General features: G+C 47.9%; 1 protein-coding gene across 5 annotated transcripts in view; it reads left to right on the top strand.

Moving 5' to 3' along the window:
- The window catches only part of RNF220 (ring finger protein 220), a 334,084-nt gene that overhangs the window by 271,915 nt on the left and 34,644 nt on the right, over positions 1-27,525 (top strand). For all 5 annotated transcript variants that reach the window (XM_084636163.1, XM_084636161.1, XM_084636164.1 and 2 more), the window contains 4 exons: positions 20,338-20,434; positions 21,723-21,809; positions 23,700-23,755; positions 26,016-26,094. In XM_084636163.1, the coding sequence (XP_084492289.1) occupies positions 20,338-20,434; positions 21,723-21,809; positions 23,700-23,755; positions 26,016-26,094 (319 nt within the window). The remainder of the gene's footprint in view (positions 1-20,337; positions 20,435-21,722; positions 21,810-23,699; positions 23,756-26,015; positions 26,095-27,525) is intronic.

Here is a 27,525-nt window from a genome sequence, read left to right as displayed (position 1 = left end):
TAGAGGAGCAGATGCTCTGGAACACAGAGGTTAAATAGCAGCATGGGGCAGCTTCTCGGTGTTTCTAGCGAAGGCAATGCTCCACACTCCTGGAAATAATTATTGCAAACCCACAGCTTCATTTGCTTGCTCACAGGCCTACACATGGCGCACTAGAAATGCAGTGCAGACCATTAGATTTTGTTCATTAACATAACTATTGGCATCGGTAGTACAGGGCACGGGATGCTGGCCTGTTCCTGTGGTCTAATCAGTGCTACAGTATTGATTATCCTCTTACTTCAAATGAACAATGACCAGTCTGCCCTATTTCCTGCCCCTCTGTGCTTGCGTGACCTCTCCTCTTCAACCGCTCTGGGTCCTATGGGCTTTTCTGGGGAGCAGGGTAGAATCCGTCGCTTGGCCCCTGACGCTATCGCTGGGTCACCTCACTCCGATAATATTCACAGTCCTTCTAGCTAATTAACTGGAGTGTCATATTAACCTTTCAGTCCCAGCCCAGTCGCGGGGACGGGTATTTCAAAAGATGCTGCAGGTTGCGAGAGAGCTCTACAGCCCATATGATTAAACTTCATGAATGTGCAGGGTCCTTGCTCATTGTTGTCTTTTTAAATGGGTCAGCTGCACAGGATTCTTGAGAATGCAATAGCTCCATTGTATGACTTGGTTAGAGGTTAGCCAACCCATAGCGGCAACGAGGGCCATGCCCTTACCCCTGTAGAGGGCTGCTCCTAGCGTGCATGGACGCTTCCAAACACTGATATAATCGTCACGTCCCATGTTGCAGTTCATCCTCCGAGTGAATGCAGGGTTTCCTTCTGCTGTCTGGAGAACCTTGCCACCTGTCTTGGGGGGAGAGTGGGGGAATGCTGGATGGTAAAAGTGCACAGAAGGTGGCTGGGGGATTGTCACTAGATGATGTGGGGGGAATCAAGCTGAGAATACTTCATAGGATCACAGTAGTCACCAATGGACCCATCGATTGTGGACTCCATTTCCCTGATAGTCTAGCCAGCTATCCAGACTGACCTAGTTCTTACCAAAAGGCCAGGCTGAGTACAGGAGACTTTCCAATCTGATGTTTCCTCTCTCTGCCCTTTGAGAAGGGGAAACCTCTGATCTTCCATGGCTGAAAGAATTCCCCAGTCAAAGAGGGGCGGGGATCCCTACAACGCAGCATACTCCCTCTCTCATTGGACTCAGCAGCGCCCACCTAGGGTCGGTCTGTCTTTGTGCATCTCTCATGAAGAGTACTCCGCTCTCTCTGTGTGTACTAGACAGGGCAAGCCAAACACCAGTGGCTCATTCCCCTAGGGAAATGTGTTCTCCATTCAACAGGGGAATATTTTACCACCAGTTCTCTGCCTAGAATCCCTAGAACTCTGCCTAGACTTCCCCAGAACATGCCTGCCAGCTGGTTATCCCTGTTCTAGGCAATGGGAACTCCTGGCTTGGACCAGTCCCTGAATGTGGACAGGGGCGGTGTTTTTCTTAGCCTGAAACAAGTTACAAGTGTTGTAAGCCTTTCCCTCCTGTCTGGGCTCCAAGCTCCCCTTGCATGCCTGTCCTCTGACTGCCAGTGTGCTGAGGCTTCCTTTGATAGACCTGCTCTGTCTGGTTTCAGGGGAACTAAATGTAACTCGCATTTTTCTCTCCCTATGTTAATGTCGACTCTTTCTTTCTGGGACAAAGGGCTCTTAATTTGTATCCCAGCAGTGTGGTGCAGCATTTTGGAGATGCCCTGCAATGATAAAAACTGCTTCATGCAGAATTGGTGGTACCATTATTAACCCTTCCCACTCCAGACCCCATATTTGGCCCAATTCCCTTGGCTGAGAAGGAGCAGTGATGTGGAAATCAAAGGCCTTTTTAGGCTACATGGACGTCGCTAGTGTCTAGAGAGATGACATGGAGAAATGCATAAAACTGGAGGGAGAATAGCTGTCCCTGTGTCTCATCAATTTCCCTTTTAATCGCGTGTGTTGCTCTGAGGAGATGTCACAGCCCGGGGGGGTAGGAGACTGTGGCCAGTGTTTATTGCGCCGTCCCAGCTCAGATCTAGCAGGCGGGGTGGCGATACCGTCCCCAAACCGGGAACAATCCATAGTTATTGCGCAGTCCCAGCTCAGATCTAGCAGGCGGGGTGGAGATACCGTCCCCAAACCGGGAACAATCCATAGTTATTGCGCCGTCCCAGCTCAGATCTAGCAGGCGGGGTGGCGATACCGTCCCCAAACCGGGAACAATCCATAGTTATTGCGCAGTCCCAGCTCAGATCTAGCAGGCGGGGTGGCGATACCGTCCCCCAACCGGGAACAATCCATAGTTATTGCACAGTCCCAGCTCAGATCTAGCAGGCGGGGTGGAGATACCATCCCCCAACCGGGAACAATCCATAGTTATTGCGCCGTCCCAGCTCAGATCTAGCAGGCGGGGTGGAGATACCGTCCCCAAACCGGGAACAATCCATAGTTATTGCGCCGTTCCAGCTCAGATCTAGCAGGCGGGGTGGAGATACCGTCCCCAAACCGGGAACAATCCATAGTTATTGCGCCGTCCCAGCTCAGATCTAGCAGGCGGGGTGGAGATACCGTCCCCAAACCGGGAACAATCCATAGTTATTGCGCCGTCCCAGCTCAGATCTAGCAGGCGGGGTGGAGATACCGTCCCCCAACCGGGAACAATCCATAGTTATTGCGCCGTCCCAGCTCAGATCTAGCAGGCGGGGTGGAGATACCGTCCCCAAACCGGGAACAATCCATAGTTATTGCGCCGTCCCAGCTCAGATCTAGCAGGCGGGGTGGAGATACCGTCCCCAAACCGGGAACAATCCATAGTTATTGCGCCGTCCCAGCTCAGATCTAGCAGGCGGGGTGGCGATACCGTCCCCAAACCGGGAACAATCCATAGTTATTGCGCCGTTCCAGCTCAGATCTAGCAGGCGGGGTGGCGATACCGTCCCCCAACCGGGAACAATCCATAGTTATTGCGCCGTCCCAGCTCAGATCTAGCAGGCGGGGTGGCGATACCGTCCCCCAACCGGGAACAATCCATAGTTATTGCGCCGTCCCAGCTCAGATCTAGCAGGCGGGGTGGCGATACCGTCCCCCAACCGGGAACAATCCATAGTTATTGCACAGTCCCAGCTCAGATCTAGCAGGCGGGGTGGAGATACCGTCCCCCAACCGGGAACAATCCATAGTTATTGCGCCGTCCCAGCTCAGATCTAGCAGGCGGGGTGGCGATACCGTCCCCCAACCGGGAACAATCCATAGTTATTGCACAGTCCCAGCTCAGATCTAGCAGGCGGGGTGGAGATACCGTCCCCAAACCGGGAACAATCCATAGTTATTGCGCCGTTCCAGCTCAGATCTAGCAGGCGGGGTGGAGATACCGTCCCCAAACCGGGAACAATCCATAGTTATTGCGCCGTTCCAGCTCAGATCTAGCAGGCGGGGTGGAGATACCGTCCCCAAACCGGGAACAATCCATAGTTATTGCGCCGTCCCAGCTCAGATCTAGCAGGCCGGGTGGCGATACCGTCCCCAAACCGGGAACAATCCATAGTTATTGCGCCGTCCCAGCTCAGATCTAGCAGGCGGGGTGGCGATACCGTCCCCCAACCGGGAACAATCCATAGTTATTGCGCCGTCCCAGCTCAGATCTAGCAGGCGGGGTGGAGATACCGTCCCCCAACCGGGAACAATCCATAGTTATTGCGCCGTCCCAGCTCAGATCTAGCAGGCGGGGTGGCGATACTGTTCCCAAACTGGGAACAATCGGTAGCCTTTTATTTTTTTGGTCAGAATGTACAAAAATCACATCAGTGATCACGCTCTTCAGATGTACAAGAGCATAAACTCTGGCAAGTCAAGTGTAAAAGTATAATAAGGCAGGCCAGGAAAGAATTTGAAGAGCAACTATCTAAGGACAAAAATATAACAGCAAAAAAATTGTTTGAGTACATCAGAAGCAGGAATCCTGCTAAACAGTCAGTGGGGCTACTGGCTGATCGAGGTGCTAACAGAGCACTTATGGAAGACCAGGCCATTGCAGAGAAGCTAAAGGAATTCTTTGCATCAGCCTTCACTGCAGAGGATAGGAGGGAGATCCCCACATCCGAGCCATTCTTTTTAGGTAACACATCTGAGGAACTGTCCCAGATTGAGGTGTCAGTAGAGGAGGGTTTGGAAGAAACTGATAAATTAAAAAGTAATAAATCACCAGGACCAGATGGTATTCACCCAAGAGTTCTGAAGAAACTCAAATATGAAATTGCAGAACTACTATCACTTAAATCGGCCTGTGTACCAGATGACTGGAGGGTAGCTGATGTAACGTGTATTTTTAAAAAAGACTCCAGAGACAATCCTGGCAATTAGAACCCAGTAAGCCTAACTTCATTCCCAGGCAAATTGGTTGAAACTATAGCAAAGAACAAAATGATCAGACACACAGATGAACACAGTATGTTGTGGAAGAGTCAACACTGCTTTGGTGAGGCATGATTTCCCTTTACAAATCTATTAGAATTCTTTGAGGGGGGTCAACAAGCACATGGACAATGGTGATCCAGTGGATACAGAGTACTTGGACTTTCAGCAAGCCTTTGACAAGGTCTTTCATCAAAGGCTCTTATGCAAAGTAGGAGCCATGGGATAAGAGGGAAGGTCCTTTTATAGAACAGTAACCGATTAAAAGATGAGAAACAAAGGGTAGGACAATGTTTTCACAATGGAGAGAGGTAAATAGTGGGGTCCCCCAGGGATCTGTACTGGGACCTGTGCTGTTCAACGTATTCATAAATTATCTGGAAAATGGGGCGAACGGTGAGGTGGCAAAATTTGCACATGGGATAAAATTACTCAAGATAGTTAAGTCCAAAACTGACTGCAAAAAGATACAAATGACTCTGACAAAATGGGGTGACTGGGCAACAAAATGGCAGATGAAATTCAATGTTGATAAATGTAAAGTAATGTGCAGTGGAAAACATAATCCCAACTAGACGTACAAATGATGGGGTCTCAATTAGCCATTGCCTCTCAAGAAAGATGTTGGAGTCACTATGGAGAACTCTCTGAAAAGATCAGCGCAATGGGCAGTGGCAGCCAAAAAAGCTAACTAGCGTTAGAAACCATGAGGAAAGGGAGAGACAAGATGGAATATATCGTAATCCATGGTAGACCCACACCTTGAATACTGCTCGCCCCATCTCCAAAGAGAGAGATTAGAATTAGGGAAGGTGCAGAGAAGGGCCTGGAACTCTCATATGAGGAGAGTTTTTTAAAAAACGGGGACTATTCCGCTTTGGACAGAGAGAGACGAAGAGAGGATAGGACAGAGGTCTTATAAAATCATGACTGGGGTGGAGACAGTGACTAGGGAATTGTTATTTACCCCTTCACGTAACCCAAGACGAGTCACCCAACGGCAGCAGGTTTTACACAAAAGGCAGTACTGCTTGACACAGTGCAGCCAGCCTGCCTATGGAGCTCGTTGCCAGGGGATGCTGTGAAGGGCAAAACTATAACGGGGTTCAAAAAAGGTATTTGATAAATTCATGGAGGACAGGTCCATCAATGGCTATTAGCCAAGAAGGTCAGGGATGCAAAACCATGCCCCGGGTGTCCCTAAACCTCTGCCTGCCAGAAGCTGGGACTGGACGACTGGGGCTGGATCACTTGATAACTGCCCTGTTCTGTTCATTCCTTCTGGGGCACCTAGCACTGGCCACTGTCAGTAAACAGGAGACTGGGCTGGATGAACCATTGGTCTGACCCAGAATGGCCGATCTTATGTTCCTAGTCCAGATTTTTCTGCTTTTTGCAGAAAGTACCAGAAAGCAAGTGTGACTGAACACCCCTCTTCTCTTCCCCCCCCCGCCCCCGTGTGACACTGGGCACACATGGAATAAAGACCGTCCCCACCCCCAAAGAGCTGAGCGTATGTCCAGAAACAGGTGGAAAAAACAAGCCGAAGCCCAGGAGAAGATAACAGTGACATGATTGTTACGTGTTACCATCAGCATGCTGGCTTCCTGGCCTCGGAGAGTGGGGTAGGCATTTCATATCAGGATTCGTTAGTATTTGTAGCTGCCTTCACCTTTTGTAAAACACTGGCAATTGTCATCACTAAATCTGTTCGCTAAAACCTGGTACTGTCATCTTGTGTGTTAACAATTAAATAGGATTCTAGTTCTTTTTCTTCTCCCAGGGGCCGGGTCAGATATCGCAGTAATGGGACATGGTATAGGTTGTGTGGTGCTTTCAGGGAGAGATCTTTGTTTAAACTAGGAATCTGCCTTGAACAGGGAGGGCTATCTTCTTTCTCCTTTTGTCCCCTCCCCCTGCAGCCTCAGAGTAGTGGGGGGAAATCCACAAATGTGCAACATCTGCCAGATGCTGCTTTTAATCAGGTCCTTATTGTAAGTGAGAGATTAAATAGAAGTCATCTTAGTGAAACTGTTGAAGAGGTATAACACCACCTCCCCCTAGCAGTAATGGTGTCGGAACACGTGTTCCTGAAGTGCAATGTGGGATACCGTGGCTAGAGATTTTGCCCAATATCAGGAGTGTCGTGGGACGAAAACTTGTTTTGAAATATCCTAGCATTGACTACCCATCCATTTACATAACTCTGATCAATGGGGAAAGGTTCTTGCATTAGTCATTTACATCTTCCATTTCTGTTGCTCTTTGTTACAAGGGATTATTTCACGCAATCTGTGTCTAATAAGCTTCGAGCCAGTCTGTATTTAGGCAGCAGCCGAAGCTCAGTGAGTGAAAGCATTGAGTGTTTCCCTCTCTGATTTTTAATGCTCAACATATTTGTACCAGTTCTTCTGTTCCTCTCCAGAATGGATGCACATTATCCCAAGTGTTTACACTGCAAAGTTATCCCTTTAAAGAATTCCTAAGGGAAGTTCAAAAGGGGTTTTTTCTTTGAAACATTCAGTGTCTCTTTTTGTGTGTATGTGTCTGTTACTTGAAAGGAGGAGGGGGGGAGAGGAAAAAAGTGCTTTATCTGAAAAGAATCGCATCAGCTTCGCACTGATAGAAGCCGCTGTCGTCTCTTAAACGGCTTAACGCAGTCAAAAGGCAAGCAGACTTAAAACAGTGTCTTACACAAGGATCGATGGGTGGAACACACAACTGGTAACTGGGGAAAAAAGAGAGAGAGCGAGAGATAACAGTAATGATTGCATGAAGGGAAGCTTGAGGGAGGCTGGTTCTTTGTAGCAGCTTCAAAGGTGCTTGGACTGATGCCTGAGCAAACGGTCCTCGGGAAGTCACCGTTCCTGTAACTCTGTGGGAGATGGATGTACCCCCGCCCTTTTCGTAGCAGATGGGGCAAGTAGATCAGGGAGCGATGGGTTAGCAGTTCCTGTCTGCATCACATTTATGGGGGGATTTTGGTCAGTTGGCATCTCTTGTCATTCCTTCAGCACAAGAAGAGGGGAAGGATCAGGGTGGAAGGTGGGGAGCGATCGGGGGCGCAGGCCAGGGAGGGGGGACGGTATGTCAGTTTATCGATCGCACCTCAGCCAGGAGAGCTGCAGGCACAGCGCTCTGAGCAGGAGCGGCAGCGTGCTTAATGTGATTGAAAGGCAGTTAAAATGGCGGTGACCTTTTCAGGGGGAATTAGATTGCCTGCCAAGAGTGGTTAGAGGGAGTGATAACGCCAGCTTGAGGAAGCTGTCCAGTCAACTTCAAAGAGAGAGAGACAGAGACAGGAAAAGCAAGCTAGCAGCAAGTACCATTTAAACTACGAACCGCCCTGTCTGATAGAACAGAGATTGCTGTCCTCTTTAGATATGAAAGAATTGAAGAATTGTAGCTAAGTTCTCTCAACCTGCCCATTTCCCCCCACCCTTCCCGTGGGCACAGTAGTGAGCCGCTCACCCAGTGCTTTTATGGGTTTCTTTTCCTCAAGCAGATCAGTTGCCTAGAAAATAGCGTAGAGGGGAAGCCTTTGAATTCATTAAAACAGTAAGCAAGGCATTTTCAGGACAGGATACTTTCTAACGAAGATCAGCCAGACAGGAACCTGACTAAGACGGATTACAAGACTCTGAGGGGAAACCCATAGGGCGTATTTAATTCTTGACTTTCTCTTTGTTTCCCCCCTTCTGAGATGGCACGGGATTTATAGCCAGCTCCAGTAATGTCCTTAAGAAGAGAAGAGCCCGCCCCCACAGGCGGTCCAGGTCTCCTCCCTGAGTACAGCATCAGTTAGTGTATGCAGGGGGCTTGATGAAGCCTGATATACTGTGACAAACCAAAGTCACTCCGGGGTGCTCATTTGCTTTGGCTCTTGTGTCGCATGCAATCAGTGCAGCTGCCTGAAAAGTGGAACTTATTAAAATACAAATGCCTGAAAGTTTCCAGCAGGTTTCTGCAGTCCCACTGTCAGCTCTTGGTGAATCCTTGCAGTACCAAGACATGCTTCGGCAAATGTCGTTGGGACAGCCTTTCTGCAACAAAGGCCGATCTGCTTGTCTGGGAACGAGGGGAAGCGCGGTTACAGTAGCCGCGGACTTCTCCACGGCCTGTGCTTTATTTGAATGTGCGTTGCACTAGAAGAGCGCAAACAAACATGAAGATGAGATCTCCGCCCGAATCATCTTGCACCCCAAATGAACGCACGTGGGGACTGAGGTGAACCATAACACAGATGATGGAACAACACTCGGCGCCTGTCTGGTAGCTCCATACTGATGGTTGTAAATTAGAATGGAATCTGAAGGCAGGCTCCAAAATCGAGGAGAAAATATGGATCTCTTGCCCTTCCAAAGCATTTTTTACCCCCAAGATCTCAAAACATTCAGTTTCGCAACATCTCACTGAAGTGCTTATCATTCCTGTTCTACAGATTAGTAAACTGAGGCACACAGCAGTGGCTTCCCCTGTGTCATGCACACAGAGATCTGGCAGAGCCCCAGGGTTAGCACCTCCAATTCCTGACGAACACCCCATCTAGCAATCAACAGCTTCTTCTGTCTCAACCAAAACCAAACCCGGCATACAGGAGAGCCTGCAAAGATGATAAAACCCTGCCTCCCTCCATCTGTCCCAACGAGTTAAAGTTGCAGTTAAGGTCAAGCCAAAGAGAGAGGAAGCAGGGCAATACATTTAGAGAGACTTGGCAGTGACGTTGCTCGTGCATGAGTGGCGAGAGAGTGAAATTTCCCAGGAGACTGGCCAGGAAATGGAAGGTGTCTGTAGTGTCTTCAGAGCCCTCTGGATGAATGAATTAGTCACCAATATCGTTAGTCCTGTTTCTGCATTGACTAGACAGGGTACCCACTGAGAGAGTAGAGTGAACCTGAAGTCGGATGCAAGAGTCTCCAGCAGAAGAGTGCAGGGAGGGGTATGAAGTCTTTAATCTCCCCCTCCCTCCTGATCCTGGCTTGAAATGTCCTTCTCTGTGTCACTTTTTTCCATCGCCAGCCTCCCTTTTGGCTTTGCCCCTCAATTAAAATGTCTTAACACGGTATGTACATGTAATCAACTCTCACAATCTTGCACTGTTACAACCCTTGGCCTCCCAAACTACTTTTGTCATCTTTGCTTTTGTCTAAGACTTGAAGTTCTTCTGGGTAAGGATCTGTTGTCTAGTTCTGTGTGCTGCACTGGTGCTTTATATGTGCCCATCCCCAGTGAGCGCTCTTTCCAGGGACGCGGTTCTTAACACAGCTTCACACCGCATCTCCAGCTCTGCTGTGTAAAATGACATTTGTCTTTGCGCTGCTCAAGTGATGGAAAAGTCTGAGTCTTGCTTGCATGGACATTTGCTCTTGAGTGGGAGAGGCAGAACTTTGTCCATGAGGTGGTTCTTGATCTCAGAATGCAGAAAAGGACCAGTTTGTTGTGGACCCTTGTTATAGAAGTGAAATTAACAAGCAAGAGTAAAGCTTTCTCGGAAGGGTTTTCTTAGTGTGTAGGAATTGAGGGAGAGGTCTGTTCAGTGGCCATTTCTGCCATAAAGTAGCCAGGCAGTAGTAGTAAAAGGGTTGGTTTTAATGAGGAGGACAGAGAGATAAGGGGAGGATGTGCTTAGAAATTGTCCAAAGCCCTAGCTTACACACAAAGAGTGTTGTATAACCCACAAAAAGAAAAGGAGTACTTGTGGCACCTTAGAGACTAACAAATTTATTTGAGCATGAGCTTTCGTGAGCTACAGCTCACTTCATCGGATGCATGCAGTGGAAAATAATTGATATATCATCATATCGATAACATTTAGATCTTACATAGCACTTCACAAACATTAATAACACTCATTATGGAACACACTATGCAAAAGGTGTGAGATCAGTGCTCTGACTGTACTTAGATGCATTTTTTAATGGGGCACTGCAAAGTTAAAAATCTTTTTTCCAATTCTTCTAACCAAAGTGAAGCATATCCTAATACATTAAAGTCCAGTGCACTCTTCAGCATTCGATGCAGTATGTTTACATCAATTTTTGTAATGAAACTAGACTACTCAGCTTCATTTTGGAGTTCTCGGTCAATGACCCAATGCATAGGGAGGGTTTACATCTCAATAGACTGTTTATACTATGATGGTGTTTGTTTTTTGTTTTTTTATTACAAGTTTCAGTTTAAGAGTCTTTATGGAAATTTAAGAGAACTTAAATTTTGCGCTCAAACTGCTGTACAGTGTTTGTTTAAAGGGAGATGATCAATTAAACACTAATGTCTAATGATTTATCTGTCGTGTGTAACACCTAAGATCACCTTAGCTGGGAAGAGATTTGGAGGGGGAATATTCTCTCCTTCAACTTGCTCGGCTCATTTGACAGTGTTTTGAGTGCAGTCAGTTCTCCTGTTGTGTGTGAGTGGGTCTGTCACACAGCAACAAGGGAGGGAGAAAAATTAATTAAAAATAAAAAGGAAAAGTGGTTGTAAAACTACCAAAATTGGCAGGGAGAGTCAAGGCACAGGCCTAGCACCTGAAACTACTCAGTAGTTGAAATTGACTAGATTTCAAGTTGACAGCATCTCTTTAAACTTTTATTTTCCTAGATGTTAGACATACAGTATAAGATCATCCGGTCCCATCTGCTGCACACACAGAGTTGCTCCCTCCAATCCATTTTTCTAGTGCTTTGTCCAGTCCTGCTTTGAAATTCCCAGGCTTTAAGATAGTCATTTGATAATTTTTCAAACCATCTGAAGTTTTGCTAGAACGGCAGCCTACCTCTTGGACTCTCGGGTCAAACTTCAGCCTTAACCACCAAGTAGCTGATTGACATGATTTTAATAGCATTTTAGAATACAGTTGTTAAGTCTGGGGCAGTGAGATTTTTCTAAAGGAAAAGCGCGTGCGGGTCTCAGTGGCTCTAAACGGCTCCTGTCTCTGCATGTCGTCTCTTATGCTAGGCGGTGAAACGCATTATCGAGTAGTGCCCGGAAAGTGGCTAACTGCGTTTGACACACGCCAACTCCCTGCCTCCACACTGGATAATTGCATTGTCAACTGTTCAGCAAAGTGGCAGATGACACTGCAGCCCGATTGATTGTCCTAGCATCGAGGCTTCTAAGGCTGTCAGCTACCCAATCGATAGAGTTTACACAAGACACCGTGACTGCATCTGTAACTAATTTCAGTTTGAAACTCACAAGACACCGCTATCCCTGTTCCCTGGCTTGTAGTCTGATTCACTTGCATCCTCTCCCTGGGCCGGGAAGTTGCTTTTTCCTTTGAAAGTGCATCTTGGTTTTTTTGTTGTTTGTTTGTTTTTTTCTTTTGGAGCAGCAAGTGAAGAAATCAATGGCGTGTTTTGTGGTTTCAGATTTGAGGGCATTACTGCACATGGCTAACTAGCATCTCCAGTTTCGCAATCAATAGGCTGATCAATTGATTAAATTAACACTGATTTTCTTTCTTCTTCCTGGCCTAGAAAAGAATTAGTTTGGAGTAGAGCATGTGGGTTTGGCTTATGAAATTTAGGCCTTGTTATTTCAGCCCGTGACTGTTTCCACCCACTCTCCTCCACCCACAAATAAAATCTCTCTGCCTATCATTACTTAAAGCAAATGACAATGGGGCCTGCGGCTGGCAATGGCCTTGGTAAGCTGGGGTGTCGCTTTCAGCTGTTCGGCAGCCTCGCTGCTTCATGCTCGGCTGCTTTAGAAAAGGCATTCTCTTGGCTCCTCTGTGCTGCTTTATTATTGGCAAAGTTGCGACATTCCTGTGATCCCTGTCAGCGGTGCTTATTGATCCAGTGATGTGAATCTGCTTAGTGATTCAAGATTACTTTAATTCCCCTCGTCCCTTTTTTTGTTTCCACCTTCTCGCTATGGGAACTAAAGCTTTCAGAGCCACCCTTCTTCGATCATGGAAATCAAGCCAATGGCTGCTAAGACCATGGTTCTGATTCTTCTTTTGTATTGCAGCAGTGGAGTTTGAATTGCAGCTTTCCAAATAGATGCGAAGCTGCAGGCTCGTCCCTCAGTGTGTTACACAGGCACAAAGCTCCAGGAAGCTAGGTAGGAATTGCCATATTGGATCAGACCACTGGGCTGAGTGTCCACTTCACTGCCTCCAGCCGCAGCCTCCAGCTGATGCTTCACAGGGAGGCATAAAAGAAATCCCTGCGATATTCCTAGCCAATGCCATAATGTGGTGTGCGGGAGAAAACAATTCCTTCCCAACCCCTGCAGTGATCAGCTCGTGTCCTGACCCATGTGTTTTATTTCCCTTATATTGGCATGTATTGCTACCAAATGTTGTTAGTGGCCATAATGCTATGCAGCACTTTCATAAAGGCCATCTGTTCTTCTGGTTGTTAGTAAAGATCACTACAGGTCTCTAGGACACTGATTTTCAGTCTGGTGTCCAAACTGCACATTCTTACCTACCAGCTCGGGGGTAAATCGGGAGGGACACATCTACTGGACTACTCAGATCTGGGTCTGTGCAGATGTGCTCTTCTGTGCCCATTTCCCTGATAAATTGAAATTTCATGTGAACTGGATTTGGGTTCCTGACATCACTTGGAAATACAGTTCTGTCCTGTAAACAGCTTTCCATGATCTTGATATGTACATTTCCCCTTGTGAAAGTTGCTAGCAGAATACCTGTATATTAAATCCTATGGTACAGGGGAGTAGAGGAACCGTTTGACTGTCTGATAATTGGATCCGGTGAAACATTATTGGTCTGGAGAAAGATGGCTGATTAGGATGGCCTCCTCTTCTGCTCCGCTCTGTAAAAAGAGAAAGAGAAAGCGTTCTCTTTCCTTCCAGTGCACTGTTTAAAAATAAAGCCACATCTGTCCCATCTTGTTCTCTTAGCACTAGTTTGGGCTATTTCAGCAGCTGAGGAAATAAACCCGGGGTAGAGCTGTTCTTAGGAAGCCTGTGAGCACCTGGCGGTGTCTCTGCATAAAATGCTTTTATTGCCTTCTTTGTTTTTGCTCTCCAAGGAGCCGGTGAGTGACATTTCTTTAAGAAAATATAGTGCATGTGCTAGAAGGGGAGGCTTTGCTGAGGCAAGTTATTGCAGTGGGTGTTGTTGTTTGGGGGTAATTAACAAAACCTACAGTCTTAGAAACTTAGGGGAGGCTTTTTCTTCTTGAATTTGTGGAAATTACCTGTGAGCAGCACAAAAGCTTCTCTTCCAGCCAACTCAGGCCTGAGCGCTACAGAGTTGTTTGGATTCAGACCCGCTTATAAAATGTTTTTATTTTTGAAGGAGGAATTGAGAATTGTATAATGTTTCTGACAAGCGTTCAAGCCCTCCCTCCTTGGAGCCCAGCAGCTAGAACGCAGATATCCTTCACGAGGGTGTCCCAAGCACTCACCAGCTCAATCCCAGCCTACAACCCGGGTTTCATGCTTTGGGCTGTTGCCTTTCCCGTCCCTCTGGTCAGTTAAGAATTGGGTAGTGCAGTCCCTATCAGCTCAGCTTGCTGAGGGTCTGAGCAATGGAGATGAAAAGTGGGACCCTTCAGGAAGCGGGAATAATGCCAGGAGGGATTTGGTCCTTTAGAGTCCAGTCTCTGTTCTCTTTGCGTACAGTGCCTAACGGAGTGAGGTCGTGGTCCCTGAGTAGGGCAGCTAGGCGCTACAGGAATACAAATAACTGCAACATGGCAGGGAGCACAAAACTGAAGGGTTAGTGTCTCCTGTTGGGTTGGCATTTGTAGCGCACACCAAACAAATATACTTAAAACTGAATAAACGAGCTCACCCGCTGGGACTGAGTTGAGCGGTGGAGCCTGGGCCAAGGAGGGCTTTGCCTACCATGCTGGGTTGTGGTCATCTCCGTCTGCACAACTTTGCTTCATTCCGTTTCCAGCTTTGCCAGCCTCCAAGTAGATTCAGGGTTCCTCCCTGCAAGAGCTGCTGCTGATACTGCAAAAAAGTGAAGCAGCATACGCTGTCACTTTGAGCATCTGTTGTCAGCTCCTATAGGAGAAACACACAAGCTTGAATTCAGGTCCCTTGTAAAATCTCTTTATTCTCTAAATCTGTAATCTAAATCAGATATTCAGTTAATGACTTGGGATCTTAGACAGCTTGAGTTGTATACCCTGAAAATGCTAGGGTGAGCTGTACTCTGAGGGCATGTAGAGGGAGATGGGATTTGAGGAAGACCATGTGACATACAACGTTGGAAAAGTCATTCCAGATACAAGGGGCAGCCCCCAGGCTCGGGAGAAGGCACGGGTGCTGTGGAAACTTGTGTGAGAAGAAATGAGCACTTTCTGCCAGGTATCCATCTCCATGTATAGGAGGCTCTGGGAAGCACTTCCATTTTCCTTCGAGCCTGCGGCCTGCATGGTAGCCGAGACGTGTACGAAATAGGCCTCCTTGGTTTCATATTGCAAAGCTTCACATCCGTATTTCAGTGGCAGTGTTGCTTATTCTGAGCTCCTAGAATATTCAGAAATAACTGGATCTTGTGCTAAGGGCGATTACTCTGAGGCCAGCCAAAGTAACGCTATATACAGCATTCCGGAGGGCTGCAGACACTCTAGGTAAGTGATCTTGATAGGTACATTCTGATTGATGGGAGAGTTTGTCTCCCAAACTGTCACATGGTTTATAAAGGTGCCACTCAACAGCAGTGCTGGAATTGCTTGTCAGAGCACCTGGCTACAAGAGCAATGGGGATAGGAGACAGAGCTGTAACTTTGTTTTTTCTTGGCTTAATGGCCCCAGTGTCTGACCTACCTGCTCACTCTTGTTTGTCTGACCCTTAAAGAGGCAGCTGGGATTAAGACTGTCAGAGAATTGCACTGCTTTAGCACCTGGAGGGTTAGTGTTATCACAGAGGGCAGCATATGAGTGTCTGCTGCAGACAGAACACACAACATAAGCAGAAGAATGCTTCAGCTAGAAAATGGAATGATGCTGCAGGGTTCATTTTTAATCCAAAAGCAGTGTAATTACAATGCACTTTGGGCCTTATCCTACTCTCCTTTCTTGTATAATCCATGGCTTCTCATGTAAGTAAAGGCTGCAGGATCTGGCCTCTTACGAATTCCCAGATCAAACTTACACCTTAACTTTCAGGTGACCGCCGTGACTTTATTAGCATGTTGGCATAAAGTTCAGTCCTCAGAACTGTCTTCTCTGTGAAGAGGAGAGAGGCATTGGTGTTAAACCTCGGTAGGTGGCTTTGCTGATAACCGTGAATTACTGTGTCGCCTACAGACAACTAAGCCAGCCCAGAATAACCCCTCTCATGTTCCATCGCATTGTAATGAGCCATAAATCAGCTGGGTGTAACGACGTGGTGTGGTGTCTCCTGGAGGTTCACATTTTGTTCTAGTACAACAGCCTCGATTTTAAAAGTGCCACCAAGTACACCCTATGCTCTGCAGCCATCCCCACACTCCGTTGCATATTTTCCCTGTTTCTGGATGGCAGCATGCCCATTGCAAAGGCTAAGCAGGAGGTGGGAGTTCTGAGCCCTTTTTACACTGAGTGAGTTAGAAGCAGGTGTGATCCTATCGGGCCTTCCTTGCATTTAGTGGTCCTCTTGATCCATTTATAACAGCACTTGTCCAGAAATCTGGTTTGAATGAAGCTGAGATGAATAATTAATGTCAAGCGGTTCAGACGTCAAATATTTGAACAGCTGCTTGGGCGTTTTCGCTGGCTTTGTGCAGGGAGGCAACACCAGAAAAGTTACATCGGGAGGGAGAAGTTAAAATTCTGGCTTCAAACCCTGACCTGTCAGAACTGGCCTTAAAACTAACCTTGCCTTGGGTGAAACATGTTTGAAAGTGTGTGTGATGGGCCATCGGTTTCACAAGTTGATCTCGGGTCAGGTTGTGCGTTGCCTCCTATTCTCTAGCATTCTCCTATGTGTAGTGGCAATTCCAGGATCAATGGTCTTGTTGTTCAATCTTGATACCTCTCAGAAACATGTTTTTCCCTCGGAGAACAGGAACCTGTGAATTTCTAAAACTGATCAATAGCATTGCTTATATTTTGACTTGCCCACTAGGTATGGGGTTTGCTTTTGTTCCACAGACCGTGAAATACAGTTCCTGACTCAATTTTGTTGACAATGCATAATCTATAACCACTCACATTCTTGTTACAAAAATCCTGTCTCTTGTTTGGTAAAATTAGGTGAAGTCAGGATTGTGTGTTTGAAAAATGCCTAGGGCAGGGTTACCTGGGATTAACCTCTGTGTGCGCTGCTCCAGGCCCAGCACTGGGAGCCCTCAGCTGATCAATGTGGAAAACATGCCCTCCAGCCTCTTCGCTGAATGCCCCTGTGCTGCTACACATCTGAATGTTTACAGCGGGCTCCTGGTTTGAGGAGGCTGCCCTGCTTGGCGTGTCTTTCTAGCTACATCCGATCTTAATAAAGTATCTTCTTTCGTAACACCCCTTCATGGCTTCCCACACCCGTCGTCCTCCTCCCCTCCCCATGAGGTGCTGGCCGGCCCCTGCTACCCGTCACTGCATCTGGACAGCACTGCTCCCATTAGTACCATTAAACCAAGGTTTTCAAAAGTGAGTAGCAATTTTGGGTACCCAAGCTGATGTGGCTTAAAGGGCCTGACTTGCAGGAAGCTCTGAGTACCTGCCCCTAAACTGAGGCATCCAAAATCACTAGTCTCTTGGGGTTAGTCTGAACTCAACTAGCACTAAAGAGACGACTAAGGGGGGGATATGATAGAGGTCTATACAATGATGACTGGTGTGGTGTAGGTAAATAAGGAAGTGGTTTTTACGCCTCATAACACAAGAACTAGGTGTCACCCAATGAAATTAATAGGCCACAGATTTAAAACAAAAGGAAGTACTTCTTCACATAACACACAGTCAACCTGTGGAACTCGCTGCCAGAGGATGTTGTGAAAGCCAAGACTATAACAGGGTTCAAAAGAGAACTAGAGTAGTTCATGGAGGATAGGTCCATCAGTGGCTCTTAGCCAGGATGGACAGGGTTGGTGTCCCTAGACTCTGACTGCCAGAAGCTGGGAATGAGCTCTGGCTGTGTTTCAGGGCAGGCTTCATGGGAGGGGTAATACCTTTACTGTGAATGTGATAGAGAACATTTCTGAGCTAGTGTTCTCCAAAGCTGGGCAGGGTCGGGAGCTAGCAAAGGAGTTGTTAGTGCCATCATTATTAGCCTTTAAAAGGATTTCCTCATGCATAAATGAGAGTTCGTTGAGGATGGGTTTCAGGTTCTGAAATCAGATGCCTTAATGTTGGTAAGCTACACCACCAAAGCCAGGCTGTGTACTCTTAAACTCTGACCATGAGCCACTGGACTATTTGGCTTGGACGATTTAGAAACCAAATAGATGACAACCTGCTTGTTTCCTGTGCGTGGTATCCTTGCAGAGGGACGGGCAGATAGAGGAAACAAAGGAGAAATCCCTTTTACACTCAATTGACCCCTGACACCACCACCGCCGCCCTCAGATACTTGTTCCAAGTATTCATTATCTGGCTAACATTCAAATCACTTCTGGGACTGACCAGTCACTGCTCCAGCTTTGCATGATTTGTGTTTCCCACCTCTTTGAAAGAAAAATGAAGACCTGTACGTCCAAAGCTTATGGCCTTTGAGAAGTGATGGGCTACAGTAATGCCAGGTGCAGAAGATGGTGTTACTGGAGGTTTAATGTCATGCTTGTAAATTACCACTACATCTCTCACTGTGAGTTCTCAGGCAGCATTGAAAGAACATCCAGCTCATCTGACAGGTCTCTCGTATTACTTTAAATCTTCTCCGAAACATTCTGATGAACTGAAAGAGTCGAGATTTAGTGGATGAGGCATTGCTATGAGAGAAGGAAGCTTAGGATGTACTTTGGCCGCCAGCATACAGCACGACTCAGCCTGTACTTGAAACACATCCGATGGGCTTGGCTGGCAAAGGTGCTGCCCCAGCCAGGCTGCAGGGCTGGCCCGTATGCTGCTGAAGGCTGTGCCACTTATCACAGAACTGTGCCTTGCTTTCAGAAGCAGGTGTTTGGGTGCTGCACTTATCCAGGTGTCAATAATGGCAGTTTGGCAGCTCTCGTGAAAATTTAAAGCTGGTCGTTGCTTTGGGGGCAGGGCTGGTTGAGTTAGTCTGGAAAGGTGATCCTGAAAACTGATGGAGTGCTAAAAGTGCCACTTCTTAAAGGCCCTTGTTTTATATAGGGGAAGAGAAATATCAAGTCTTTATAAACAAATTTTATTAGCAGCTTAACTGATACCTTGTACATTCTCAGAGGCCGACAGTGACATACTGCATTCGAGTGGTGTCCTTGGAAAGAGATCTGTATCCTGTCTAGCTCCCACTGGGGATATAGCCAGCTAGAAATACTGCTCCACCACTGGGGGGGGGGGGCGGGGGCGGGGGTCAGAGAGGGGGACACAGATCCGGTATTGACAGCATAAACTGGGTTGAGAGCACACTGGACTGGGAGAAGAGTCAGGCCCTTGTATTGTCAAGAGGGTGACTCGGGGGATGGAGGGACTGCTGTTTTTATAGGGTGCAATTAATAATCCTCCCCAAATTCAATATCCCTAACTGAAACTCACCACCTCTTTTCTTCCTGGGCACATTCACACTGCACAAGAGGCGTTTGCTCTCAAAGCCCAATTAAAATTGGCTTAAGGAACATGCTGACATATGAGCCAGAGTTAGTGATCTGGTACCAAAATGTTTTGACTCTGGTACAGCCCTTCAACACGGAGGGAGGATGGCATTGTGGTTGGGACTCAGGGCATCTGGGTTCATTTCCCAGCTCTGCAACAGACTCCCTGTGTGACCCTGGGCAAGTCACGTAATTATTCCGTGCCTCGGTTTCCCCACTGGTCAACAGAGATGTTGAATGGTAACTGTTTGGTGTAAACACTCTTGCTGTGTTTGTACAACATTTAGCTCAAGAGAACCTGATCCTGCCTGGCATGCCCATAAAGCAATTAACAACAATGCTCGAAGATGCTTCTTGCCTGTGTTGGCTCTCTCCTAAAGATTAGCACTTCTTATGTGGCTTCCGAAGTACTTTCTACTAAGTATGTGAGGGGGCTCAATCTTGCGAGAGCCTGGGCATCCTCAGCTCCCCTGGGAGTTAGTCAGGGGCATTTAACACTTCACAGGATCTGGGCCTATGCAGCACTTCATACTTCAACAGGGATTTTGCCTGCATAAGAAGCGCTGGTTAGCGCCCTTAACATTCGTGTGTTCCTTATCTGCTTCCCAGAAGTAGTTTTATTCTCATTCATGAGCATTTAATATTGGACAAAATTAAGCCGAGGACAACACTCGTTACAGAAATGAGTGTTTTATTATCCTGGTGTCTGTTTGCCCCCATGGATAGTCCTCATGATGAAGATGCAATTCACTATTTTCCACTGGCCTTATCTCCTCGTGTTTGGCTGAAATACCACGTGATGAACAAACTTAGCTACACCCAGTAACTTATTTTGGTGCTTGAGCTTTCGGCCACGAGTGAGATACACCCCCCGATAACCCTCAAGCTCCTCTTTTTCCTTGCTACAAAAGTAAAGTTATGATGAGGGTTCTCTCAAATTCCCTTCATAATGGAAAATTAAACTGTCTCCTTCTTTCTGATGGACAGCATAAACCCAGGAAATGTCAAAGCATTTCCTGCCGATATGTTTATGTACTGTCCTGTTCCTAGAGAGGTCCCATGAGAGAGATCCAGAGGAGTCGGTGGCACTGGTTCCTGCGGCTAATCCGTTCAAAACACATGACTGAGCTCTGAAGGATAGCCCACACAGCCTAGCCTCTGTCCTAGGATTTCTTTCAAGGGATCTCCTACTGTTGCTCTGCGAGATGTTTTGCTACGGCGCAGTGATTCATGATATAGTCCACCCATTTTATTCCCTCCAGGTTCTGGATTCATTATGTGCAGTGGCAAGGAGAATCCGGATAGCGACGCTGATCTCGACGTGGATGGAGATGACACGCTGGAATACGGGAAACCACAGTATCGTTTTTGAGAGGTTCTTACTCAGTGGAACCATAGCCATGTGTCTGATGTTTCTGAGACCGTGGTACAGCATTGCTCTGTGTAACGTTGAGCTCAGCCCCTGTGAGAAATGCCAGCAGCTCCCCACACTACAGCTCAGATGTTCCTTGGTCCAGGAGCAGTCCCCAGTACGCATATCTGCTTCGCAGTTCCCTTTCACTCCCATTAAAGAGTCTCCCCTGGTCGTCATTTCTCACCCCAGACCCAGCGGGTGAAGCACACAGGAAAAATATCACACACTTGATCCTTTGGGTTATTTTCCCTAATGTCTCTGACACAACACTTCCATCTCCTTTTTTCCCCGCTCTCAGATTTTCCCAAGATGCATTCTGCTCCAGGAGTGTCAGAAGCTTCCTAAAAGCAGGGGGCCACCAGGACCTGAACCGTGGCCCTTCCCCCAAGCCTCGCCCCTACACTGCCTTGTCCCTGCTCCCAGGCCACCTTCCCCTCCCCCCCACCCCCCCCAAGATCCCACCACCTGCTCACTCCTCTCCGCCCCCACCCTCCCATTGCTCACCCTTAAGGCCACTAAAAGGTAATGGGGCCATGGTCTACCCACCCCCACCCCTCTTCCGGCGCACTTGCTCTGCTCCAACTATTTGGTTAGGACTGGAGCTCCTCCATCCAGAAACTGGGGCCAGAGCAACTGGACTGTACCTTGCATCTCCAGGAGTTGTTCAATGCAGGCATCTAGCAGGAGCAGGAGCAGCCACGGGATCTGAATCCCCGGAAGGCAGTGTTTACACTCTGACATTGGGGGGTGGTGAGCCTTATTGTCTCTATTCTGGAATTTAATTAAACCTGCACCAGCTGCTGTGAGTCAGCATCTCGCTAATAGAGGCCATGGCACTATGCTGACTGATGCCTGCAGAGGATCCAGCCCTAAAGTGTCTGTAAGCCAAGGCTTGTATTCTTCAAAAAAAAAAAAAAAAAAAAAAGAGAGAGAGAGAGAGATTGAGAGTTTCTCTCTCTCATAACAGCTCTTCCCACATGTTACTATCAAAGGAATCTCTCCATATGGCCCAGGGCGTTACCTTCCTGTCTAAGTTTGTTACCATGTTGCCTTTGAAATCAAAGCTTCGGGAAGCTAGCTGTTGAGGTAGATTGTCCGAATGAACTCGCTCTGTATCCTTTGTAGCCAAAGTTAGCTGGCTGAGTGCCCCAGTGCCGAGAAACAGGCGTAATGCAGAGCACCCACTCCTCGCCCTTGACAAGGCTGTATTGCTCCTTAACCCTCTGTGCTCAGGTACACAGAGGCAGATATCATCCCTTGCACTGGGGAAGAGCCGGGCGAAGCCAAAGAGCGTGAGGCACTCCGCGGTGCCGTCTTAAAGTAAGCGCGTGGGCTTTGTAATGGTTTTCACCAAACTGGCTGGGTGTGAGTTGAAGGGGAAATCCCTGTTCGGCTAAGTGTGTGTGTGACATGGCAAGGGAGAGGCAAAGCCAGCCAAGGAAACAGTCTTGTGGCTTGGGCTGAATTCCCCACCCGTGCTGTAGGAAGGGGCAAATAAGGATATGGTTAGGGATTCGTAGAAGTCCCTGCAAAGCACATTCTCCAGCTACTCTGGCCACACCCACTCCCCTGCAGTAGCTGCCTACTCTGAGAGCAACATTGGCCAGCTGCTAACTTCTGGTGGGGAAGACACTGTGGTGCTGCAATCCCTTTCTGGGCAGACCTTTTACGGTCGGGTGCCCTGAGCTCTGTCACTCCCCGGAGCGGACTAGAGTTGAGTAGATCTGTGTCAATGCGGCTGCCGCTTGCATGCCATAGCACTCTGTGCAGTACGTGTCAGCTAGCACCGTGTATGTGATTGCCCGGGCTGGTGTAGAACAGGCCAGTGGACCCCTCTGCATGCAGCACGGAGTTGGGGCAGGTCTGCGCCGCTCCCTCATGTGGCAGGCCTTTGTGCTTGGAGCCGAGAGCACTGCCTGGCTTGCTCCAGGCTGAGAAATGCAGGCAGCCAGAGCGCGATGTGAGCCAGGCGCTTGGGGAAGTGCTTCAGGCAAATAACAAAATGACTGTTAACAGGGACGTAGGGTGGTTTTTCTAGCCCTCTGCCCTGCATGGAGATAGGGCTTAAATTTCCCCTCTGTCTCTTAGACTGAGTGATCCTCAGTGAGGTCAAGGTTGAAGTGATTGATGAAGCAGTGGAATGAGGCTTTCTTACTGTTTAGCCTGTCACAAACAGTGGCTTGAAATTAGGTTCCACTCTGTAGAAACACAGGGTTCGCCATGGTGGATCAGACCATTGGGCCTTCAGCAGTGGCCAATCGCTATGCTTCAGAGTGAAGTAGAACCATTCCCCCTCACCAGATGAGCGCATTGTGATGGGGGGGGAGGGGGAATCCCTTGCCAGTGCCCGCACACAGTAGTGGGGAGATGTGGTTTGGGGATTATAGCAGGAGCCTGGAACCTCCGAGGTCACATTCCCATATGTGGCTCTGGCAGTCAGACGCTGTATTGCCTTGTGGTCCTTGAATCATTCTCTGACTCATTTGCCCATCTGTAAAATGGGGGTGATTATACTTAATATTTGCAAAGTGCTTTGAAATTCTGGCCAAAGGCTCTGGAGAAATGCAGGGTGTAATTATTAGCTCATGCCTTGAAGCGGGAGGCTAGATTACCCTTTTAATGTAACCCTCTTAGCTCACAGAGCTGAAAATGTCACATAGTGCTCATAATTACCAAGGCTCCTTTAAAGATTCTCTTGTGCTGTTGCCTCCTTTATTCTGTTGGCTCACAAGTGACTGGTCATGATTGCCAGTTCTACATGCTTTAGTGCAATGGTTGTCCCAAATTTGAAGCATTATAAGGCCATGCCTGTGAGAAAGTGCAGTTATTCTTAGAGGGGGAGTCTGTTGTAACATAGAGAGAAGCCTTTAGCCATTAAGCCTTTTGCTTCTGCAATCTGGGGTGCAAAACTCAGCTTTAGGTTACAAGGGAAGGAATTTGGATCCAAAGCCTTCAGTCAACATCACAACCACTGAGTGGTTTAACAGAGACTATGTGGGCAAGGGCTAGGACTAGACCAGCGGGAGTTGCCAGCACAAAGCCCAGTTCTAGAGAAGGCTAGTCCCTCGCTTTGATGCCCAGATTTAAGTGGGAGGGAATGTTTGTATTTAAGCTGTTGAAACCTACAAAAGCCAGTGAGGCTTGTGAGCTTGTAGGAGCCACGGACTCTCCGTGACCTGCTTTCAACATTGTTCTCTTCTCTGTTTCTAGTGGTGGCACACCCAGTACCCGAATAACGCCAGAGTTTTCCAAATGGGCCAGCGATGGTGAGTGTTAGATCCATAAATTACTGTTCCATCCTGAACATGAAGATCTTCTCTTGCAGGTTTGGATGGGGGAGGGGGGTTTTATCTTACGCTTTTTTCGAGTTGCAGCCACTTACCTCCGTGGTGGTCATTGTAACTGCATGTCAATAGACGCATCTTGTGTATACATAGTTCTTTGATCCCAACCAGTATCATTAACAATACTCGGTACTTGCAGAACACCTTTATTCTGAGGATCTCCGAGGTCCCCGCACATATTCCTCATCATGGGCCTTTGAGGGGCTGACCCCAAGGTGGAGACGTGCCCAAAGCCTTGGAGAGAGTCAGTCAGAGACAGGATTAGAACTCTGGCATTTTGGGCTCCCACTCCTGGGTTCTGACCATTAGGCCGCACCAACTTCCTGTTGAACTGAATGATGTCATAAAATAGCGTCTGAATTAAAGGAACAAAGCAGCTGGTGACTGCTTGGCCTGGTGACACAGGATGCCAGTTGGTAACTAGTGGGGTCTCTTGTGTTGGGAGCCATATCTTGTCTCTTGGCACTGAGGGTCAGACTGGAATCACATCTGTAGAGAACAGGGAGTTTTCTGGCCAGCAGTCCAGTAGTGAGGGTGGTGTCCTGGGGGCACTGCCCTCTGTGGTAGGAGTGTCTGGTAGCATGGTATCTGAGGAGCCTGCCCAGCTGGTCAGGAAGTGTCTGTGCAATAATGGACATGGTAATGGAAGTTCTCCCTCCCCAGCAGAAACCACACTGCCTTGGGTCATCCTCCTCCATTCACTTAAGCAGCTGTCAGAGCTTCACTCCCCAGTGCCGCTGTTCGGTTGCTGGTGGCTTGACCCAGACACATGTTAACGCTGCCCTTTTTTGTTGCCTTCCCATTTTTAAAAGGATAAAGGAGATTAATAATGTCACCTCTGGTGTCAGCGTAAGAGAATAGTGCCTCCTGTTGCTGTTACCGGGGAGTTCTTCCGTTAGCCCAAGTGGCAGAGGCCTGTGCTTTTAGCATGGAAGGTCCTGGCTTCTGTCCCAGCTGAGGATACGTGGTAGAGGCTGCCCACAGGAATGATCTGCAACAAAGAAAATGGCTTGAGCTGTGATTTACGTTGATACTCATTTGGGTATCTTTGGGGTTTTTTTAAACCCCAGGCACATACCCAGCCCTACAATAACAAACTAGTGGGAAGTGTGAGCAGCCCGCCAGTAATAAAACTGGACACGTTCCCGCTGTAGAGCCCCAAGCACATCACAACATTGGGTAAGTGCTGTCATCCCTGCTTTCCGGAAGAGGGAATTGAGGGCGAGGGGTGTTAGGAGACTTGCCCTCGGTCGCCCAGGGAGCGCAGTAGCAGAACTGGGAATAGAATGCTGGGCACCTGACGCCCAGGCCTCTGTTCATAAGAGTCCTCAACCAGGGGCTTGGGCAACTGCACAGTACCGAACCAGTGTGGGGCTTGGACCTGGGAAGGGGAAGAGAAGGGTGAGGAAATACGGTCTCACCAAGGGCATGATAAATAAGTGTATTAAATATTCTCCGTTCTTAATCACTTTCCTGTAAGTGACACAGCACCCACATAGCTTCCTAAGAGAAGAGAGAATAAACTGCCTTAGATAAGGGAAATTGGAGGACTTACCACAGACAGCGAATTAAATGTAGCCGTGTCGGAGGGCTGGTGAAGAAACAACAGCACTAGTGCTTGGTATTCGCTTGCATTTCTATAGTACTTGTCACCCAGACACATCACGAGCTGCTCTGGGTGGACTCTTGGGCCGAGATTTTCAGAAGTGGCTAGTGACTTTGAGTGCCCCGTTTAAGATACCTTGTAGGAGCCAGATTTGCAGAGGGCAGGTGCTCAGCAATTTCAGTCAGGACTCTTTAAGGTATCTCTGGCTGGGTGCCCAAAATCCCTCAGTCACTGGAAAATCTTGGCTTTTTTTTTTTTTTTTTTTTTTCCCTCTTGTGGGGGGAATTTCATCCAGTCCTGCCTTGCTGGAAACCCGGTCTGCATGGCTGCTGTAGCAAACCTTTTCTGAAATAAATCTTAGCTGGTACAACCAGCAAATGCCACGGGGCCGTCCATTGGAAGCGAGGCAAGGGTGGAATTTTCATTTTCCTTCTTGGATCTTAGGCCTTTCAGACAGCCAGGAACAGGCAGGCAGTGTTGGTTCTGGGAAAGTGACTCCTGGGTCCTTTGCTCCTGCACCTGTTACACATTTAGACTCTTTCCTTTTATTAAATGCCCTGTACCTTCCCTCTACAGACATGCCCTCGACGAGTAACGGGGAGAGCAGTAAACAGGAGGCTCTGCAAAAGACCTGTAAGAACAGCGACATCGAAAAGTGAGTATAAAGCGCACAGTCCTGCCCATTCTGTGGAAGTGAAACAACTGCCCCCAGCTCTCTGAGCGTCAGGGTAACTCAAAGAGGCACGCACTGGCATATTTTGGACCCTTGACCACTGAAGCAGTTATCCCTGAAATAAGCTACTTCCGTCCCAAACATCAGCATTGCATTATCTCCGCTCTTAGCTCCCGCTGTCTGAAGTGGCTGATAACTGGGGGTTCCACCATCATGGGGTGAGGCCTTCTGTTTTTCATGCTCCGTAGCAATTCCTCGTCCACAAAGGAAACACCCCACCTCTGTGTCTTGGCGCTCAGTGCAGTGATCTCCAGCAGGCATGTGGTATGGAGCGGGGGTGGCTGTGTGCTTTATTGGTAAGCTCCCTGTGTTCTTCAGAATCCCTCTCCTAAAGGAAGCCCCTATGCTCTCTCTCCTTGACCGCTCAGACCCTGCCTTGGTACCTATTTATTCCATCCTCCTTCTATCTATGGGTAGGACTCGCACCAGCCCAAAGGCTGCCATTTGAGGACAAAAGCTGAATACTCTTCGCCATGGAGCCAGTCAGCATTGGTCCTTGTGTGAGCCAGAGAGGGTCACTAGTAGGAGACACCCTGAACCTCCATTTCCCAGGATCTGAGCATGTTTCATCTGCAGCCTTCTGCCCCTGATTCAGGAGCCTGCGACCCAGCATTTAAGCTGTGTGATGATCATCTTCTTCTCTAGCTACTTCCAGCCACAGCATGCACGTACGCATGGCCTAGGATGGAGCCATGTCATGCCCTTGGCACTGTTTGTTTCAGATTTCTCTCTTTTGGGGATGCCTTCTCCCCCGCCCACCTCAGAGTGGCTTGCCCCTTCTGACCCTCTTCTAAAGGCTTGTGGGGAAACCCTGGCTGTTGGGCACCTGGCCGTGTGAGGGCCTCTGGAAATCCCAGCTTAGTACTCTCAAGATCCTCCACTGCTGTCATGGATCATTTTAATTCCCTTTTTAAAGAGAGAGTCAATTATTGCCTAAAATCAGCACTGATCAGGTAAGGAATAAAATGACTCTGAATGAGACCGAAGCAGTGGGGAAAATCTCTGTGCTTGCAGATTCCAAATAACTTTATCTCAGATTCGTTTGAAATCCAGTTCCTTCTCCTCATCGACCTGCCCAGGCCTGACTTCAGGTTCTGTGTCCCCTACAGACTGGAGACGTCTAACAGCTAAAGCTTTAAGAAGCACTAGTGCATGGTTAGGTGTTAGCTGAGGTAATTCTCTGCTGCCCCGACATCTGGTCTTGGGACCTTTTTTTTTTTCTGTTTTAAAACCTCTCTACCCATGTGTCCCAGACATGGGTGATCCACACTGCTCATACTCTATGTAGATCTGATGTTTTCATGCTTCTCAATCAGTGGGTTGAAACCAAAACCATAGAATTTGGGGATTTGA

Source organism: Lepidochelys olivacea (assembly GCF_965140295.1).
Source record: "Lepidochelys olivacea isolate rLepOli2 genome assembly, chromosome: 8".
Lineage (NCBI taxonomy): Eukaryota > Metazoa > Chordata > Testudines > Cheloniidae > Lepidochelys > Lepidochelys olivacea.
The sequence above is the reverse complement of the archived record's forward strand: the minus strand, read 5'-3'. Positions and strand labels throughout refer to the sequence as shown.